We start from the raw sequence: 19805 nt of genomic DNA on the forward strand, positions 1-19805 counted from the left end.
TTTCTTTTTGGATTGTTTGGGAGGTTTTTTTGCATATAGTATGCAAGTGCTCTTCCATTGAGCTGCATCCCTTCCCTAGCCTTAGAACTCCAATTTAAATGTGAAACTGTTTATACCTCTGGTGCACCCATTCTGGTGTTAGATCCTACAGTTGGATTCGTGCCCACAAGGATGTAGGTGGGAACATATTGGCTGCAGCATTCCTGGGACTCCTTGAAGATGACCAACCTGACTGTCCATGCATTGGCAGGAACTGGCTCATCCACCCAAGGAATAATGAAGTGGGTCTGTTTGTACTGATAGGGAAAGAGCTCCAGAAATTCCTGACAGATAAGACCTTAAAAAACCCAAATCTAGGGCTGGGGATTTAGCTCAGGGGCACTGCACCTGCCTTGCAAATGCAAGGTCCTGAGTTGATCCCTGGTACCTAAAAAAACAAAAACAAAAACCAAATCTAGGAGCAACCTTTGCCTCCAGGGAGGAAAACTAAGACTGAGGAATGGTGGGAGAAATTTATCCCATGTATGGCTGACCTTCCTGTCTCCTGACTTTCTCCCTAAAAATGAACACAAGGGCTGGGGATTTAGCTCAGTGATTCCACCGCCTGCCTTGAAATTGCAAGGTCCCAAGTTTGATCCCCAGAACCAAAAAAAAAAAAAAAAAAAAAAAAAGAACACAAACCACTATTCAAAGATTTAAAAACACAAGAGGATGCCAGGCGTGATGGCACACACCTGTAATCCCAGCACTTGGGAGGCTGAGGCTGGAGGACTGGTACAAGTTGGAGGCTAGCCTGGGCTACATAGTGAGTTCAAGGCTAGCCTGGACTACATAGCAAGACTGTCTCATCCCCTCCCTATAAATAAGTAAATAAGCAAGCAAGATGAGCTGGGTGTGGTGGCACAGGCCTGTAATCTCTGTTCTTTGTTTTTTTGGTACTGGGGATGAAGTGGGACCTTGCACTTGTAAGGTAATCGCGGTGCCACTGAGCTAAATCCCTGCCCCCGAGGCCTGTAATCTCAGCACTTGGAAGGCTGAGATAGGAGGATGACCATGAGTTCAAGGCCAGCCTGGGCTACACAGTGAGTTCAAACCCAGTCTGAACTATATAGCCAGTCCTGTCTCAAAAAACAAAACAAAAGCAAAGAGAGGTAATAGTACAGGCCTTAGCAATGACTGGCACTCAAGGGGAACCTATTAGGCCTTGGGTGTCTGTCTCCAGAAAATGTTGCTGCTGCTTCATGCAGCTGGCTGGGAAGATCCAAGATGCTGCATCTTTTTTTTTTGAAACAGGGTCTTGCTCTGTAGCCCAGGCTGGCCTTAAACTTGCAGTGATCTCCTGCCTCAGCCTTACTAGTGCTGGGATTACAGGAATGTACCACCATGCCTGGCTGATGCTGAACCTTTTCAAGGAGAGCCAGGGCAGTTCACCAAGCTTCAGGACACCCAGGGCCCAGTGGCAGGAACACCTGAGCTGAGGGGAAGAGGAGGCATGTGGAGGGGCAGGGAAATGGAAGGGCATGGATTGGATACCCTTAAAGCACTTCTCCTAAAGGCCTTGGTGGCCCTGGGTGCCCCAGACTTGGGAAACTGGGAGCCTGAGGTCTTCTGCCTCAGTTTCCCCTGTGTATATTAAGCCTATTCAATGTAAGCTGAGTCCACCTTGCTGGGTGCTGTGTGTGTGGGTGGCTGAGGGCAGATTCATGGTAATTCTATCCAACATCACCTGGAATGTGGGCACAGGCAGACTGGGAGGGTGAATCCAATGTGTCCAACGACAGTCCATGTGTTCCATCCAAACAGGCCATTTGCCTTGGGCCTCCAGCTGCCCACTGCCACTCCAGTGGGGACAGTCATCCTATAATTCAACTCTCCTGGCCTCAGGGGTGGAGGGGTGGAGACAGGAAGCCTATGAGGCCCCTGGATGACGAGGGAAGCAGGCCATGACTGTGAACCTTGCAGCTGCTCCTGAGACTGCATTCAATGTATGGGTAGGGGAGGCAAGTGACACAACAGGCCAGGGTGACATTCTCTTCAAGGGTGTAGCACCCTGTACCTCTGGTTTGCAGGGACTACTGTTCCATTTGCCACCAGGGCTTCTGAGCCCAGACTTTCAAGTGAAGAACTAGGGTTGCACAATCAAGGGCCTTGGATGGTTCTGGACTCTGGTCCCAAGGCAGCACAGTGACAACCCAGGGCTCAGAGCTGGTGTAGTGGAGGACCAGATGTCCAGCAGAGGGGCAGGCTCTCTTCCCCAAACTCACTGCAGTTGGGCAGGCAGCAGGTTGTCTAAAGCGGGCAGGGTGCAGGGAGCTGACTGCAGACAGAAGAGAAGAGTGGCTGGGGCAGAATTAAATGGGCTGCTTCTCCCTGAGGAATAGGCTGAAGCTTTATTAGCTAAGACAGCTTTGCTGCTAGGGGTCTGGCTGCCCTCCTCCAGGAGCAAGGCCAGTGCCTAGACTGGGGCCACATGGAGTCTCAGTGGTGGCTTGACGAGACCCCTGCCCCATCCTGCTCAGAGCCTCTTCTGCTGCTCCCAGCCAGGGGCCTCCCACATAGCACGGAGCTGTGGAGAACCCAAATGAGAATGCCAGCCCTTCCTGCCAGCCATGAAAGGTGAGGCAAGCTTCAGGGTAGGAGCTGGGATCAATGGAGAGAAAGGTGCACGAGACCAGCAGTCATCAGAAGTCAGTTTTCCAAGGATAAGATGGCAAGAAGATAATGTTCACAGAGTCCCAGGGAGGGGTAACACTGGGCACACAGCTGGAATCCAGGACCTCTGCCCAGAAAAGCCTCAGGACCTGACACACTGGCCAGGGACACACTTGATGTCATTATTTTTATTCTTTCTCTTTTTGAAAATAAGAGTAAATATACAATATATATTTTCTATTTATATATATTAGATATAGTTAATGCAGGGGTCAGCTGACATCCCTGGCCACTTGGAGGCAGTTCTTGATTCTGACCTTTGAGGAGGAAAAGAAGGTTCCACTGACTGCCAAAAGCGGAATCTCTTTATTATCAAACAGCAGGGATAGGAAACCCTAACAAGCTGTCAGACACAACTGAGACTGGGGAACCAGGGAGAGGGCAACGGATGCTGGAGAAACCCCGCAGACACACACACAGGTAGCACACAGCCTGGCCAGTACCCCATCCCTCAGCCCTGTCTCCACTCCAGGAGCCCTGGGCTGGCTGAGATGTCACCAAGGAATGTATCATGGGCAGTGACCATCCTCAGGGGTGGGGAGTGGGGAGCCAGGGCCAGTACTCTTGACCAGGTAGGTGGATGCCTGCTCCTCCAGGCTCACGTCTGCCCCATTGGGATCTATGGCCCTTGGAGCCCCAACCCTAACAAAGCAGCTCTCCTGGCACCCAGAGACCCTCCCCAGCCCAGATAGGCTGCCAGGGCCCATCCCATTCAGGGTGGTAGTGGGGAGGCCTCTAAAACCAATCAGAGCCAGGGCAGCGGCTATGGGGCTAGGAGCCCAAGAGAGCTCCACATTCACCCCTAGGCACAGGGAGAAGACAGAGAACCCTGTGGACTCCCATCCAGTTTCTGCTGCTGCTCTGGCTCTGTTTCTTTTGGTCCCCTCCTCTCCTGACCCACATGTCAGCAGCAATGAAAAAGGGGCAACTGGATCATGGGGTGATTGATATTTCACCCCAGAAGGGGGCGCCACCTGGTCCTGAGACCCTTGCAGTCAGGACCAGGGTCCCCCTGGGTGGCCAGGAGAACCCAGGCCCTCTCTTGAGGAGAGGTGCTGCCACCCCCAGGGGTCCTCGATGGGGCTGAGAGAAGGCTGAGGAGGGTGAAGGATGGGCCTCAGTTCTTGAGGATGGTCTCATAGGCCTGGTACACATGTGGGGACACCTCTGGTGCGCGACACTTCAGGGACAGCTGTAGGAGGAGAGAGGGCAGGGGTGAGAGAATAGTCGTCCCTGGGCTTCTCCTCAGGGAAGAGAGGAGGCAAGTGAGAAGGTGGGTGCCAGATGGAAGAGTGTGTCGTGCACATGTGGCCTGGTGACAACTGTGGCTGTTGCAGATATGAGGTAAAGCAGAGGGCGTAGCCACTGCAGCCAGCTGAGTGGAGACCAAATATATTTGCAGCCCACACACCTGCTGTCAGCCCCACCACTGGAGCCCTACTAGCAGGCAACGTGACTCATAGGCAGGAGGCTGCCAGGAGTGCCCAGCCCCCTGCCTCTGGAGGTCTGAGGTCCTCATGATGAAACCAACAGGAAATCCTGAGGAGCAGAGGGCTGGGGAGATGGTGAGGTGCACTGGACCTGTTCCATTCACAGGGAGCAGGTATATCAGGCTCCGCCTCCGTGTTGAGGTCTGAGCCTTGAGATTCCCAGCAAAGAGAAGCCAGCCGCCCCTGCCACTCAAAAGCACCAGTTTCAGAAGATGCAATCAGGAAAGGGGTGCAAATGGAGTCCTGAAGTCAGCAGCAGTGGCCTCAGAGTGGTCCCCTGGGCCTCTTTAAAGGGCTCTATGCACTGGATGTGGGGTGTCAACTCCTCACAGGCCACCTGGCTGGAAAGTCTGCATGCATATCTGCCCAGCTTTGGGAGCCCAAAAGTGAGGTGAGCGCAACAAGTGGGGTGCATATGGAAGAGCTGAGGTGCACTGGGGCAATGCCAGGAGATGGAGCATGTGCAATATGGCTAAGGAGGGTGGAGAGGGAAGAGGAAGAGAAAAGCAATCTGCTAACCTCCAAGTCCTGCACCACGACACAGGCACCAGCAGGGAAGGTGGACATGCAGCAACCAAACACAGGGAGAAGGAAGTTACCACCACCGAAGCCACTGGCACAGCCCCCACCCACCATAGTGCCAAGGCGGCCAGCAGGGCCCACGGGAGCAGGGTCTACAGGGCCACGCCTATCAGACTTGGGCGCAAGGGAGAAGCAAAGCCTGGGGATCTCTGGGCTAGGGAGTGCAGTGTGACCTCCAGGAAAATCACGAACCTCATGGAAGCTCTCTCCTGACTAGGGTCTGACTCAAAGGCCAAGAATCATGGGCTGCTGGGAATGAAGCTCTCTTGGCCAGATATGTAGGTACTCACATGGCAGCAGGTCTCAGGGCCTGTGCCCAGATGCTACTTGCCAGTTAGGCAGGTCCCTGGTGCCTTATCTGGGTAATTTCGGTGAGGTTGAGCTGAAAGTTTCTAGAAAGGTCTCTTTCAGGAACAGAACTGGTCATTCCCACCAGGCTTGAAGGCATCCTTGGCCTAATAACCCTATGAGAGCCAGTCCCTGGCCTGGGAAGGAGGTGGAGGCAGGAGGCTGTCCAGGACGGGGCATGGAGGCTCCAGGGCTGGAGGCAGGCTCAGGGGCTCTCACCGTGAAGCTGGTATTGCCTGGCTGGATCCGCAGCTCTGCCAGCACCCAGATGCCATTGGTCAGTTTCAGGGACTGGTAGAGCATGTCCTGGCCCTCCACGTTCCTCTTGGCAATGGTAAAGATGTTGCTACTCTGCAGCCTGCTGCTCACAGCCTCTGTGGGGTCAGACACCACGGGGCAGCCCCCAGTCAGTGAGGGGCCAGGGCTGGACAGAAGTGAGGGCCATTGTGGACCCAGGGGCTGGGCTCAAGGGTTTGGAGTCCTCACCCGCATTAAGGGGACAGTCTCTGATCTGGAACTGGGCTTCATTCTCATTAGGAATGTCTTTCCATGTGGCGAGGAACATCTGCCGGTCTGCAGGGTGAGTAGGGTAGGGGTGAGAGGTTGGACTCTGATAAACCTGTGGGCCCTCAACAGCATGTGACAGGAAATGAGTCTAGTCTTTAATGTGCTGCCTGAAAGCTGAGGACAGGCACTAGCTCCTCCATAGCCCTCTTGCTTTCCTGGGCAAAACCCCTCAGCTCTGTGAGAAGCCACGCAGTGGCCTTCCCAAATGACCCATTTCTTGCCTCTCTCCTCCCGTCCCAAGAGACTCCGTCCTCCTGCTCTGGCTCTGAGCAGCCTGCTCATTAGTCACACATGCCTCCCAGGATTTCTGTGGCAAGTGGGAAATGACTTGGGCCAAGTGCTCCCTGAATCCCAAGGCAGGACTGAGCTTTCCCTTCACAGCCTTCTCCAGGTCCTGGCTGTGCCCCAGAAGAAGTGCATACTAGGCATGTGATGTAACTTGATCCCCAGCACCCCATGGGACAGGGCTTGAGGGTACAGCTACACCCCTTACTATAGGCTCTGCAGGAGTCCATTGTGGAACAAAGCCATCCACTTGTTCCTTGGCAAAGGCACCACTCTGGTCAGGTTCCCAAGCCACAGCTTATTATAGAGTCCAGGACTCCCTCAAGACTCACCCATCTTCCCGTCCTCCACAAAGAGGATATGCAGTGGATACAAGGTGCTGAAGTAGAAGATGTCAATGTTGTTCTTCACAGCCACCTAGGTATAAGGGCATCCCCAGTCAGTCCCTGGGGTTCAATACCCTGGACTCTTGGACCGACATCACCTCTGAGGCCCGAGGAAGGATGTACCCAAGCAGATTCTCACATGACTCTCCCTTGCAGCCACATCCCTTTGTCTCTTATGACCTGAGGCTCCCCTGAAACATCTGTAGCCAAGAGCAGAACTCCACAGGTCGGCCCTCTGCTGACAAGGCTGGACCCCTCTCCAAGGACTGAGGTTGGTAAGAGCTGGGATGTCTGGTCTTGCTGGTACACACCTGGAGGTTGTTGAGAGGATCCATCTTCATGACTGAGCCCACTGTGTTAAGAGGCAGGGAGATCTCCACAGTCTGGTTGGGGCTGAGTGGTGCATGCACCTGGAGGGGGGCGGCGGGGGCCAGGCCAAAGCTGGGGAGAGAGAAGCCACCATAGGGAGGGTGGGGAGTAGGTGCTGATATAGAAAAGTGGGTTCCTTGGGCTCGGGAGCAGGGGCAAGGGTGGGCAAGGACCCTCTCCACCAAACCGGCCTTGCCGAAGCTCTAGGCCCAGGACAAGATGAGCTCCTGACCCCTAACCCCTGCCCTGTGGCCATGTGGACAGGAGGCAGGGGCCTTGAGCTGGCTACTCTGCCCCAGCCTGCAGCTGGGCTCTGCTCTTGTTTCTACTCTGGGCTGGGTACTGGGCAGGCCCAGGTGAGCACAGTCTTGCCCTGCTCTGCCCTGCCCTTGAGGAGCTTCGTTTAACACCAGAGGACTGAACTATACTCTTCTAAATTAAAAACTCTGTGACTGCTCAGGCCTCTTCTGCCAATCAGCATCTCAGTCTAAGATTAGAGATGCCCCAGCCACAGGCTCTTGAAAGGTAAGTCACAATAGTATGGACTGGAACTTGAACTGAGCACTCAGTATGCCCAGGCTGGGCACATGGTAGTATACCAATTGCTATCCTTGTAAAAACAGAGACAGCAACCCATCATCCCACTTCCCAGATGAGGATACCGAGGACAGGATGAGGATACCGGGAGGGTAGGATGGTACCCAGGGTAAATGGCAGGGTGAGAATCAAGAGCTCAGGTTGCCTGTCCCCAGCTGTGCTTTCTTTAACCACAGGCCAATCAGACCTGCCTGGCACAGTGGGAGATGATATGGGAAACACTGGGCTGATGTGGCCCAGAATTCCAGGACTTCCTAAGAGTGTCACTGTGCCTGCTGTGTGATTTTGGGCAAGATCAAGGCCTTCTCTGAGACCACATATCATGACCTATTAAAGCCTTTAGTAGAGTCTGGTATCCAGGAAGTGTTTGGTACACTGGAGATTTGTTTTGAGCAATCATCAGGACCATCCCTCATAGCCTGGAGTCCATCTGTGGCCTCTAGGGTCCTTCACAGGAAGTGGCACAGCTGTCCCAGCCTCGCTGGTTTGTACAAGGGTCATGGCACTCTGGACCCAAGGCTCTCCTGGAGGAAGCAGCCCCTTCAGTCAACTTCTTAGAGGCTCAGTTTGCTCATCACTAGAGCTGCTCAGGAAGAAGGAATCATCAGGAGGGGCTATTTGGGTCCCCATGGAGGCCTGGTCCAGGCAGCCTGATCCACTATGGAGCAGACAGATGAGCTTCCTCAAGGACACACAAGGTGGGGGATGGAGAGGGATGTCAACCAACACTAGAGCAGCCAACATTCATTCACAGAAGCCCTGTCTGATGGTGTCATCTTTGCCACTGAAGGAGGCTGCCAGGCAAGTCCACTCCCACCTGCCTTCTCAGCTGCTTCCTGACACAGGATGACTTGGGCCTGGGAGAAGCTCGAGCTCTCAGCAGGGTGGACTGGGACTTGAACTCAGGCTAATGGCCTGAGCTGGGATTTCTGCCGCAGTACTTCTCCATGGAGCCTACGAAGGCAAACGTAAGGGGAGACACCTCCCCACTTTGGAGGTACTTTGGAATCCACACAGAGAGATCACAAGGGAAAATTACTGCTGTAGAGAGTTTTGGCTTGAGTATGGTAGGAACATCAACCTTCTCTAGAAAAGAGGCACTAGGCCCCAGGCAACCACAGCCCCTGTCTACAGGCCTGACAAAGGACTCTCCTTAATCTGGCCCCGGGGAGCTCACCTGTTGCGGTTGAACTGGATGGCAAAGTCCATCATGACCTGCAGGGCCTTGTTGGTTAACTGCAGGTCCATGGAGATGGAGCCCACCTGGCGCGTGAAGGTGCCTGAGATCTCTAGTCCCTTGGCCTTCATGGCTGGGAGCCAGACCTGCAAGGGAGAGAGTGGGGAGGGCTGGTGTGGGTCTCTTCCTTCAGCCCAAACCCAACAGCTCACCGGGGGTCCTTTTTCTTTCTCCTGAAGGGACCTCTTATAGTGACCACACTTGCCTTTACCATGAGGGATTAAGAATGATCCTGTGGCCGGGGACTTAGCTCAGTGGTGCCACCGCCTGCCTCACAAGCATCAAGGTCCCGAGTTCGATTCCCAGTACCAAAAAAAAAAAATGATCCTGTGGACTACGTAGGCCACCACCATAGTGTGACTTCACATCATACCCGAGCGTAGTGAGCTGTCTTTAGAGGTCAAAGAAGGGTACACTGAGGAAGTAGGGCTGAGAAGGCTGTAAGACAACGGAGCTCTGCCAGCTTCCTGAACCCAGGACAGGGCCAAGTGCCCAACATCATCCTGGACCCTGGCCAGAGCCCAAGGCCTTCCTGGCTGTCACAGCCTGTTCTTCCTTGGAGGAGACAGGGCGGGCCTTTCATTGTAGAAACCAGCCTGGTGAAGGACAGTACCTAAGAGGACCTCTTGTGTGGCCCTCAGCTGCTTGGCTGTCCTTATTAACAGTTTCAACCCAAAAGCCACCTCCTCCGGGAAGTCTGCACTCAGGCTCCTTCCTCACATTTATGGCCCAATCAGAGCATGGCAAGAAAACAGGAGCCCATGTGTCTCCCCTGCTCCTCGACTGAATGACTCTGCTTTTCTGACTTTACATTCTTGGCTCAGGGCCTGGCATGGAGCCAGTGTTTAGGAAGCATTTGCTGAACAAACAGCAGGAATCACATCACAGCCTGTGAAGAGTACCTTTGAGTGTCACCCTGTGGACATGCAGACACCTCTCAGGCCCTTATTCTTCCCTGGATGGCTCACAGGCCTCTCAACCTCAAAAGTCTTCAGTCCTACCCAAAGCTGCAAGTGCCTCAGTATCCATAACCACCCCCATGCTGCAGTCACTAGCCCAAGGTCAGTTAATGTCACCTCCTACATCTGCCCCAAGGGTCTCCATTTCCCTCTTCCTCCACAGACATGGTGCCTAAGCTCCCACTAGGCCTCTCTAGGTATGACAGCTCCACTGAGGTGAACAACCCAATTCCTTTTTTTTTTTGGCACCGGGGATTGAACTCAGGTCCTTACGGTTGTGGGGCAGGCGACGGAAACACTGAGCTAAATCGTCGGCCCCTCTTTTTTTTTTTTTAAGAGTAGGAAAAATTTATTGACAGAAAGAAAGCTTCTGTCTAAGAGACACAGAAGGGGGACCAAAAAGTAGGTTGCCCAATTCCTCTCCTATTTTCCACAATAGCTAGAGTTACCCTGTAAAATGCAAATGTGATCGTGGGACCCTGAAAACCCCTTTCTACCTTGCATAGACCTCCACACCTTGGGGCCCACTCCAGGCTTGATTTGCCTGGGCTGGCCCCTGTTCCACACCCACCATTCCCTCAACTTGGAATGCACTTCCTTACCCATTTCCTTGGCTGAACTAAGCCTCCTCTGTACCTCTGGACAAGTCTGTGCAGGTGGAAACCCTGGCCTCAGCTCATGGCTGTGATAAGTGGTGTGTCTGGTGAGTCTGGCCCTGGGCCCAGCTTCCTTAGACATCTCCTGGAGCCAGCCCCACTGGGCCTCCTCCTGATCTTGTAGAACTAGTTTTGAGTCCTCTGTGCCTCACCCTGCTCACTAAGGGTGGAAACTCTGTGACTCTTGGTCACTATGGGCTTATGAAGTCCTGTGCAGGTCCTAACAAAATTAACTCTCACTCCTGACTGGTCAAACCAAATCACCAGCCACTGACCTACATGCTGGAAGAAGTCAAAAGTTCTGTATACAGGGAGCCTGTTTTCCTTGAGCAGGAGGACTGGTGGATGTATCTACCTCAAGGTGGGTGGGAAATATGCACGAGACAATTCCAGTAATCATAGCACTGCCAGGGATATGTGGGTAACCTGCTGCTGCTTCTGAAGGGAGAGTACACACACACATCCTTGAACTTTGCTGTGACTAAGGCAGTGGGGATGGTCCTGCTCCAGTTGCATGGATTCCTCCTCCAGGCAGCTGGCCTTCATTAGTCCTGACTTAATGGTCCTCTCACCTCATCCTGGCACTCACTGCTGACCAGGTACACTCATCTGGCCCTCCTCTAGGACAAAGTGGTGATGCAAACTATTAAGAGCAATACACACACCAAAGGCCAGCCTGCTGAGAGCCAGCTTGCAGGTTTATTTCCTGGTAGGTCTGAGTGCCTGGCAAGGAAAGCAACATGGGTTGAAGGAGTTTGTTGGTCCACCTTATATCCTGCCTCATGATATTGGGCTTTTAACAGGTTTGGGTTAGCTTTCTGCCCTGGTGTGGTAATTAGTCAAGTGATCACGGTTTACATCATACCATGTCCCTTGTCCTTAGGTCCTGCTGATTCTGACAACCCATGACACTGAGGCCTACTGGTGGGTCTCCCTTTTGGGCATAATCACACAGAGATTAGAAGCAGCTTTGGTGTCACTGCCCTGCACTCAGTTCCAGACTGACTTACCAAATATGTGACTGTGGGCAAAAGCACTCAAGATTCCTCAACTGCAAAATGGGAATAACAGCAACATAAGGCTGGTGCTTGGGCCGGGGATTTAGCTCAGTGGTTCCACCGCCTGCCTCGAAAGCGCAAGGACCCGAGTTTGAACCCCAGTACCAAAAAAAACCAAAAGAAAAAAACCCATAAGGCTGGTGCTGTGGGGGGCTGGCCCTGTCTGGCATGCAGCCAGCTGCTGTTAGTGTCAGAGCAGCTGTTCTATGGATCTCTGGGGGCCAGGTGTCTGCAGCCACCACCACTGCAGCATAGCTGACATACCTGGGTGAGCCAGGTCAGGAAAGGGTATGGTTTTTCACATGTCTCCCTGTACCCCTGAAGCCACCTGAATCCTGCTCTGGGGAGGGGACTTCAGAAGAGAGATGTGGCTCCTGATGAGTGCTGTGAGAGGATCAGGCCACATCTGTTCCCTCTACAGCTTCCCTGATGCTGACGACATGGCCCACTCTGTGTTCTCCTTAGTCCTAGGCTTACATGCTCTCACATCCAAACCCAGTTCTCCTTCCCCAGCTTGCTCTCCTCCAGGGTCCCCATCTTGGCACCTCCTGTCACCCTAAGTCTCATGTCAGAACCCCCACCATGTGTCCTTCCCTTCCTACCACCCAAGTACGGCCTCTGACTTTACCCCCAAAGCTGTCCTCCTTGCACAGGCAGCCAGTAGCACCCATTCTTCCCTGCTAGGCTCCCTTTCCCCAGGCCAAAGTTAGCTCTCTCAAATGCAAGTCAGACAGTTTCATCACTCAGTTTAAAACCTTCTTATAGCTGCTGCAGTGCCTGGATCAAGAGCAAATGCTCAGCCTGGCCCTGTGGACCTTGCTGTGTCCTTCCTCACTAATCTCCAGTCCAGCCAGGAGTCTCAAGGGGTGGCACTACCCTTGGTAACACAGTGGGTACTTGTGGAACATCCTCCAGGTGGCACAATGGGGGGCCATTATGTCTCATGGGGTGGTCAGAAATAATGGACATTATGGGGACAACAGCCCCCATAATAAGCAACTGTCATGTAGCCATGGATCTTTTTCTGTATGATTTTTATGAAGTTCTAGGACCACAACTCAGGGGGAGCCTATATTTTTTGTTTATTTATTTTTTGGTACTGGGGATTGAACTTGGGACCTTGTGCTTACAAGGCAGGCAGTGGAACTACTGAGCTAAATCCCCAGCCTGGGAGCCTATGTTTTGTCTTGTTCAGAACTTTATTGGGCATCAGTCAAAATTTCAGAAACTAATAGCACCGATGGCCACATTACTTATGGTGCCTGAGCTACTAACACTATCTGGAGCTGTTACAGTCACAGTGACAACTTCAGCATGTCTCTAAGGCAGGGGCAGTATGTACCCATTTACAACACTGAAACATGTATTCTCTTCCTTTTGCCTCCATACAGTGATTGTACCTGATTACTTCTGAAATTCTGTGTGCACACAGGTTATACATCTCACCAGTTTCTTTTAGGGATAGGAAGAAGCACTGTAAAACATCCCCTGTAACTACAGTGCTGGGTCTAACAGCATGGAGAACCACTGCCCTATTCAGTGCCCTGACAAGGCCTGGTACGCTTTTCCCTTTAGGCTTTGCCACAGCTCTTCCCTGGGCCTGAAGCACTCTGCCCGAATTTGCTCAGCTAATTCTGACTGCTTCACAGGCCTGTGCTCAGTGAGCCCTTTTTGAGGAAGCGATCCCAGGCCCTCAGCCTGGTTCAACTCCTCTTCCTCTGCTGCCACAGAGCAGTGCTAGCCTGAGCTGATTCCCTGGCATAGAGCACTAAAGAAATCCACACACTAGTCTCTAACTTCTGTTTCTATCAGGAGAGAAGGTGAAGTACTTACTGCTTTGGGGGCCACATAGGATCCTGACAGGGTGCCCACACCACTAGTCAGGTCAAAGAGGTCACTCAGGCCACTGCCAATGGGTGCTCCTGGTCTGGCAGGTGCTGCTGCTGGGGGTGCCCCGAAGTTGGTGTCCCCAATCTAGAAAGGAAGAAAAAGGGGTCAGAGGCAGGGATCAGAAGCAGTGATATCAGGGGCCTGGGGGTAAAGCCACATCACCTCTAGAAACAAGATAGAGGTGGGTAGAGGAGAGAGGCTGGGGCCTTCCTATGCCCTATAAGCCTTGTACCTTAGGCAGTGACCACTGGGAAAGGGCTTGTTTCATGGATTAAAAGGGGATCTGAGAGACACTGTTAGGTGCGATGTGCTGAACAGACCAGAGCTCTCCCTCCAGGAGAGGAGCTGTGGGACTGAGAGGCCCAGGAATTATCAGGATGACAAGGCAATCAGCTCTACCCAGGGCTGTCATGGGGTGAAAAGGACACAGTGAAGACTTCATGGGTATGGGGACCCAGTGGCAACTGAACACCAGGAGGTGAAAGCAGAGGCTTCCACGACACTGGACCAGAGGCCAGGGCTCAGCATGGAGGGAATAATATAACATCACCCGCCCCTTGGATTCTGCTGAGCCAAACTCTTAGGACGAGTACGGAGGAAGGCTTGGTGACACAGGGTTGAATCGTACCCCTTCAGGCTCATCCCCCATCTCCAAGCAGAAGCAGGCAGGGTGAAGAGAACAGGCAGCAACATACAGAGAGAAAAGCCAGGAAAGACAACAAAGAGAGAAAGAGAGAAGGAAAGAGGGAGATTAGTCAACTTGGCTTTAGTCAAGAGGAGTTTGGTTTGAGACCCAGAGCCTGTCCCTCCATGGCTTTACTCTACCACCCTCATGTTTTGTGGCACTGCCTTTCTGACCTTTGCCCTAGTGAGGCAGATTACAGACTCCTGCTTGTGGGCTATAGCCTTGGGCATCTGAGGAGAGCAGTGCCAAGGGAAGGGCACAGCTGCCCCTCTACCTGCCCCATCCACTGCTGCTCTCCTTTCTATGGGGTGGATGGAATTCTGCCCTGACTTCTCATAGTATTTCTCAAGAGAGGCCTGGTTGGGCTGCTGTCTTCAATAGTGTAGTCGAGTGGACACAAGTTTAGTTCATCAAAGGCAGAACACTAAAACATGGCAAAGGCAATGGTGGAGCCAGAATCAAAGGAAGGAGGTTAAGATTGTCCCTGGCCCTTGGTGTTAGAATGGAAGGCTGCCTAGTCTCTTGAAGCCTCAGTTTTCTCACTGCTAACTAGGGAGGTACACAATCACCTTGATAGCAGACGTAAGGACTCAGTGTAATGGATCCAAGGTCCTTGCCTGGTGCCTGGCATAGTTCAGTGCCTGCTCCTCTGGAGATCATCATCAATATCAAGGCAGTGGGGGATGGGGACAGCCAGGACATACCAGGCTATCAAGGCCACCTCCAAGAAGGTCCACAGCTCCCATTTGCACTGAGGAGGTGGCTAGGGGTGGGCCGCTCACTGGGGGCCCAAGGTCCAGGTTGAGGAGGTCTCCCAACAGGTCGCCCTGGGTGGGGATGACATCTGGTTGTTCACCAGTGGGGGCTCCAGCAGGGGCTGCCTCAGGGCTTTCTGTGCTCTCGTTCCTGCCAGACATGAAAGGAAGAATCAGCAGATTCGGGTTTTGGGATGTCTCAGGGAGTTCAAAAGGTCCTTAGTCTCCAAGATCCTCCCCCAGGACAGACATTGGCTCTCCCTCCTGTCTCTGAGGGGGTTGTCTACATGACCCCTTCTGCCTCCCCATTCTCACATCTGATCCATCTTTCAGGCTCCCTATGGGGTGAGTGAAGGGACAGGGCTAGCTGTGTTCACTTCCTGGACCATGCTGATGAGAAAACTGATGCTTGTCATGAAAGACCGTATCATTACAGCAAACCAGCTACTGAGGAGCAGCAGAGGAGGTAGGAAGAACAGGGCTCTGAACTAGTCATAACTGGGTCTGAGCCCCAGCTCTGCTAGCTGTGGGGTCCTGAGCTGGTCATTCAGACTCTCTGTGCCCACCGATCTGCTAAATGGGGACATCTCTCAGCTGCTGACAGGATCAAATGAGGTCAACTAGTGAACATCTTGTGTGTAGTTAAGCATTGATAAAAAGATGCTAGAATCATAGTTTGCCTCAGACTCAGACCTTGCCAGGGGATGTCACATGAGGCCTAAGCCCTGTGCCACTGAGCAGTTGGGAGGAGCAGCCCACATCAGGCCAAAGGCACTCACGAGGCAGTACGGGGCGGCAGGCTCTTGTGCACCACGCCCCGGCCCCCCTCCACAAAGGCACTGGGTGGCTTATGATAGACAGAGGCCAGAGTGCCGATGTAGCAGATGAGCTCATCCAGAAGCGTAGGCTCGATGAGGTCTGTCTCTTCGGAGATGAGTGGCTTCTCGGCCAGCACTACCTCCTTGGCAGCCACGGGGTCCGTGGAGAGCAGGCGCCAGTAGATGTAGCCACGATCCCGCAGGTCTGGATTATCTGAGTCCTTGAGGAGGGTGAGAAGCTGGTGGAACTCCTCCCTGGGGAAGACTCCCACTGCCACATCAATCAGGTGCAGTCACAGGGGTGGCAATGACAATAATCTTGAGCACACCCAGAAGCCAGGCTCTAAACTGCTTAGTCAGACTTATCCTAGTGGGTAGTTGGCTCCCTGTGGTTTTCTGCTCCAGGCCTGCCTCAGGCAGGCCACACCTACTCTGGTCTCCATTCCCATGTTTCTGTCTTCCTTGCCCCTCTGTAGATCTCGGGTTACTCTAAGGCCCACCCCTACATATGCCACTCCCGGGGTGACATGGCTCCTAGGACCAAGGCTTCTCCTGCCACAGTGAGGGCTTCATGGCACCCAGTGGGAACCAGGGAACCCACCTGAGTGGCCAAACTGAGGACCTGCTGCACCAGTTCCTGAGTCTCCGTTGGCTTCTTCAGAAAGAGCTTCACAATGGCTGTAAGCAGCTGCAGCTGTACCTGCAGAGAGATGGGAAGAAGAATGGGCTTCATGTGGGCAGTGGGAAACCAAATGAGGATGTGACAAGGAAAAGGGGCTCAAAGTCCTTGCAAGCCAAGAGCAGCTTTGTTAGATTTGGGGTTGGCCATGAAACACAGACTAAGGCAACGGGGCAATGATGGTATGGAGCACTCAGACCACCAATTACTTGCTCAGGAAGGAGATGGACACTGCACTGTTTGGCCATTCCAGGGAGGATCACCCTGCCTAAGCTCTGAGACACCTGTCCAAACTTCAGGCCCACAGCACCATGAGAAGCTCACAGCTTCAAAAGGCAACATATGTGGGACATGGTAGCACATGCTTGTAATCCTAGCACTATGAGAGACAGAGGTAGGAGGATTAAGAGTTCGAGGTCTGGACTACATAGCAAATTCAAGGCCAGCCTGGAATATAGTGAAACCCTGTCTCAACAAAAACGAATAGATAAACAAAAAAGTAACATGTGGCTGGTATGTTTCCTAAAGGGACCAGGTGTCAACAGGTAATATCCCCATGGAGGCCTAGGGGAATGGGCCAATGGATCCACAGAGCCAGCCTGACCTCAAGAAGTTGCACTTTTTTTTTTGGTCAGAAGATTTAATCTAGGGCCTTTGCAATAAGCTATGTCCATAGACCTTTTTTAATTTTTATTTTGGGTACCGGGGATCGAACTAGGGACCTTGCGCTTGTGAGGCAGGTGGCAGCACCACTGAGCTAAATTCCCGGCCCTTTTTTAATTTTTAATTTTGAGATAAAGTCTCGGTAAGCTGCTAAGTTGCCCAGACTGGGTTTGAACTTGCAGTGGGCTGGCTGTTTCTAAGGCAAGAGGCAGCTAAGGATCTGACTTTCACACTTGGCTCCAGCCCAGTGGCCTACAGGAGGCCATTTACCCTCTGTCTGTGAAGGAAAGCTGTGGCTTCTTTTAGGAGGTTCTTGTGAGCTTTGAAATGGCAACTTATGGCAGCTTGCCCGGTGCTAGGGTTAGATCACATTCCACTGGAACTCTGGTTCTATCCCTCCCATGCCAGGTGACCCTGTGTAAGTCACTTAACTAAGTCAGTTTCCTCATCTGTTAAAATGAATGTAATACCTCACAGGGTTAACAGCAAGACTCAATAAGGCAATAAATGTGAAGAACCTATTGTGTACTCTGCTCAATACACAACAGCTGTCACCACTGCCATTATTATCACTACTACCACCACACAGGGACTCTTTACAAGTCTTTCCAACCCAGTCAGCTGGCTGCCTGGAACCATTCATCACTGTCAGGGTTGCTGTGATTCTGGTTCAGGTCCACCTTAGTCTCTGCTGCCAGAGGGTGATCTGGCCATGAGCCTAGGGCCTGCCCAGTTCCTTAGATACACCAATGCCCCCATATCCAGGGAAGCCTACCTGCCACACTGCTGTGAGCTCTACCATCCAGGAGGTAAGCAGGCCTGATATACCAGTCAGGCCAAGACTCCCTGTCCATGACTACAGAGGCCTAGGAGCCAAGCAAAGATGAGGAAGCTAAAAGACAATCTACACTGAGTTTGAAAACTATAAACTACTAACAGTATTTTTTTTTTTAATACTGGGGATCAATCGAACTCAGGACCTTGCACTTGCGAGGCAGGTGAGGTGCCACTAAGCTAAATCCCCGGCCCTAAATGGGTATTCTTAAAAGAGCTTTGGAACTGTCTTATGAACTCAGGATGCAGGAAAGAGGTTACTTAATTAACATATGCCCCTCTGTTATCATGAACTGAGCAATGGACAAAGAACTTTATGCACAGCATCCAACAATCTTTAAATCTTTAAACCTCTATAGACAAGAAAATGGACTTGGTGAGTCTCTCTCTGCAGTACTAGAGACTGAACCTAGGGCCTCAAAATTGTGATCCTCCTGCCTCAGTCTTCTGGGATTATAAGTGTGTGCCATAAAGTCCAGCTCCCTGACTTTACTGGTTCATTAGTAGGCTTAGGTGAGGGGAAAGAGGCTGCAAAAGATTTATGCTAATATTTGGGTAGTGCCCCATCCCTCCCCTACAGTAACCCTAGGCAGAACTTGGTTGCAGGGGGAGAAACTATCTCAGGCCAAGTTTTGGTTATCAGACAAGAAACAAGGGGCTGGTGCTGAAAGTGAAGGCAGTTTGGGGGCAGGTGGAAGTGGGAGGGTGACAGTAGGAATTACTGCTATGATTCTGCGATGGACATCTGCTGTTTTTGCTCACCCAGCATCTACTGTCTTCTGTCTTCTGGTAACAAAAATGCTGGCTTTCTTTCAGAGAACCACCCTTTCAATCCATAGAGATTGGAATGGACATCTGTGGGACCTGGCTGATCACAGCTACAATGACTGGTTCAGGACAATGAAAATAGGCCTTGGGACTTTTGCTGGACTGATAAAGGGGAAACTGGTCTTTCCCTAGAAGTTGTTATGCTGTAAGAATAGTGCCTAGAGGGGCTGGGGATTTAGCTCAGTGCTGCCGCAGCCTGTCTTGCAAGCGCAAGGTCCCGAGTTCGATCCCCGGCACCAAAAAAAAAAGAATAGTGCTGAGAATGGCAGAATCCTTGTTGCCTCCACTCCTGGGATCCCACCCAACGCAGAAGCTACCCTAGGGTTGCAGAGACTGCCTGAATGCACTATCAGAGAAGCTGCACCCACAAGTGTGGGAAGGGAGTATGCTACCTAGAAATGTCAGCTCTGGGAACCGGTTGGTTTCATTTTTCCCTGGACCAGTTTACTTTTGAAATCAATTTTGATCCAAACCAATACTACTCTTAAGAGTGCCTATTATGAACTGGGCATGTGTTAAGGACATTATACAAAACATCTCACATAACTTTCACAGGATGAGGGAATGTCTAACGGTCCTCATTTTACAAATGAGGAAACTGAGGTTCAGAGAGGAAAAGGTGTAAGCATGAATTCATTGAGCCATGAAGGGACAAGGCATATGTACTCTGAGATCTGTGTGACCGGCAGACCCACTGGGTTACAATGCTCTCATCAGGCAGACTACTGCCTAAAGCCTCACATGCATAAACAGAGTTCCCAATTCACAGAGAAGAGAATACCCATGACAAGATCTCAGCCTCATAACAGAAATGCAAACAAAAGTACACAGAAGTTCCCCTTGTTATCTAAGAGAATGGCAGAAACAAACTGCACAGATATACTTGGCCAGCAAGGAGGTAAGGAAAGAGCAATCTCACCATCTGAAATGGAAAGTAAACCAGAATGATCTCTACACCATGGGAAACTAGGCAAATCGTTACTCAAATCTCAAATGCACAGCCCTTCTCTCCCAGCATACTGCTTAAGGATTTATCCTCCAGATGTACATGCAGTTGTGCATCACACAGCCTAGTAACAGCAGTACCGCTTAAAAGAACAGAGGAGTAGACACCTAACTATCCATCGAGGTTAAATACAGCATAAATTAATAATAGCAGGGCCTTCAGAACTTATTTTAAGGGAAAAGGGCCAGGTGCTAAATGATTTGAATTTGCTCAATACCAAAAGTATTTAAAATAAATGAGAAGAAAAAAATAAAATAAAATAAATGAGAAGGAAATACATACACAGATGCACACAGGCAATAGGAAAATACAAATACAAAGGAAATACATACACAGATGCACACAGGGAATAAAGGGCTTCATTATTCACAGAGCCCATATCTGTGAATCTGCTTACTTTT

The 19805-nt window shown here is 51.7% G+C and overlaps 1 protein-coding gene and 1 non-coding gene across 7 annotated transcripts in view; both read right to left on the reverse strand.

The window, feature by feature from the left end:
- Positions 1 to 2999: 2999 nt before the first annotated feature.
- Ap1b1 (adaptor related protein complex 1 subunit beta 1) overlaps positions 3000 to 19805 on the reverse strand; it is a 51705-nt gene continuing 34899 nt past the window's right edge. For 3 of the 6 annotated variants that reach the window (XM_004843401.3, XM_087198105.1, XM_087198103.1), the window contains 11 exons: positions 15996 to 16094; positions 15356 to 15615; positions 14526 to 14727; positions 13765 to 13785; positions 13080 to 13220; positions 8514 to 8659; positions 6682 to 6811; positions 6317 to 6401; positions 5619 to 5705; positions 5352 to 5506; positions 3000 to 3904 (listed from right to left, as the gene is read on the reverse strand). In XM_004843401.3, the coding sequence (XP_004843458.1) occupies positions 3830 to 3904; positions 5352 to 5506; positions 5619 to 5705; positions 6317 to 6401; positions 6682 to 6811; positions 8514 to 8659; positions 13080 to 13220; positions 13765 to 13785; positions 14526 to 14727; positions 15356 to 15615; positions 15996 to 16094 (1401 nt within the window). In that variant the 3' untranslated portion in view covers positions 3000 to 3829. The remainder of the gene's footprint in view (positions 3905 to 5351; positions 5507 to 5618; positions 5706 to 6316; positions 6402 to 6681; positions 6812 to 8513; positions 8660 to 13079; positions 13221 to 13764; positions 13786 to 14525; positions 14728 to 15355; positions 15616 to 15995; positions 16095 to 19805) is intronic. The other 3 variants (XM_004843403.4, XM_087198106.1, XM_087198104.1) reach the window with 1 other exon arrangement.
- Positions 7864 to 7961, reverse strand: LOC147821949 (small nucleolar RNA SNORD125). Its single transcript, XR_015446364.1, has one exon. It is a non-coding gene; the product is annotated as a small nucleolar RNA SNORD125 (small nucleolar RNA).

The sequence above is a fragment of the Heterocephalus glaber genome, unplaced genomic scaffold (assembly GCF_053883595.1).
Source record: "Heterocephalus glaber isolate CG9 unplaced genomic scaffold, H.glaber_assembly_v1.0 deba00001687, whole genome shotgun sequence".
NCBI lineage: Eukaryota > Metazoa > Chordata > Mammalia > Rodentia > Bathyergidae > Heterocephalus > Heterocephalus glaber.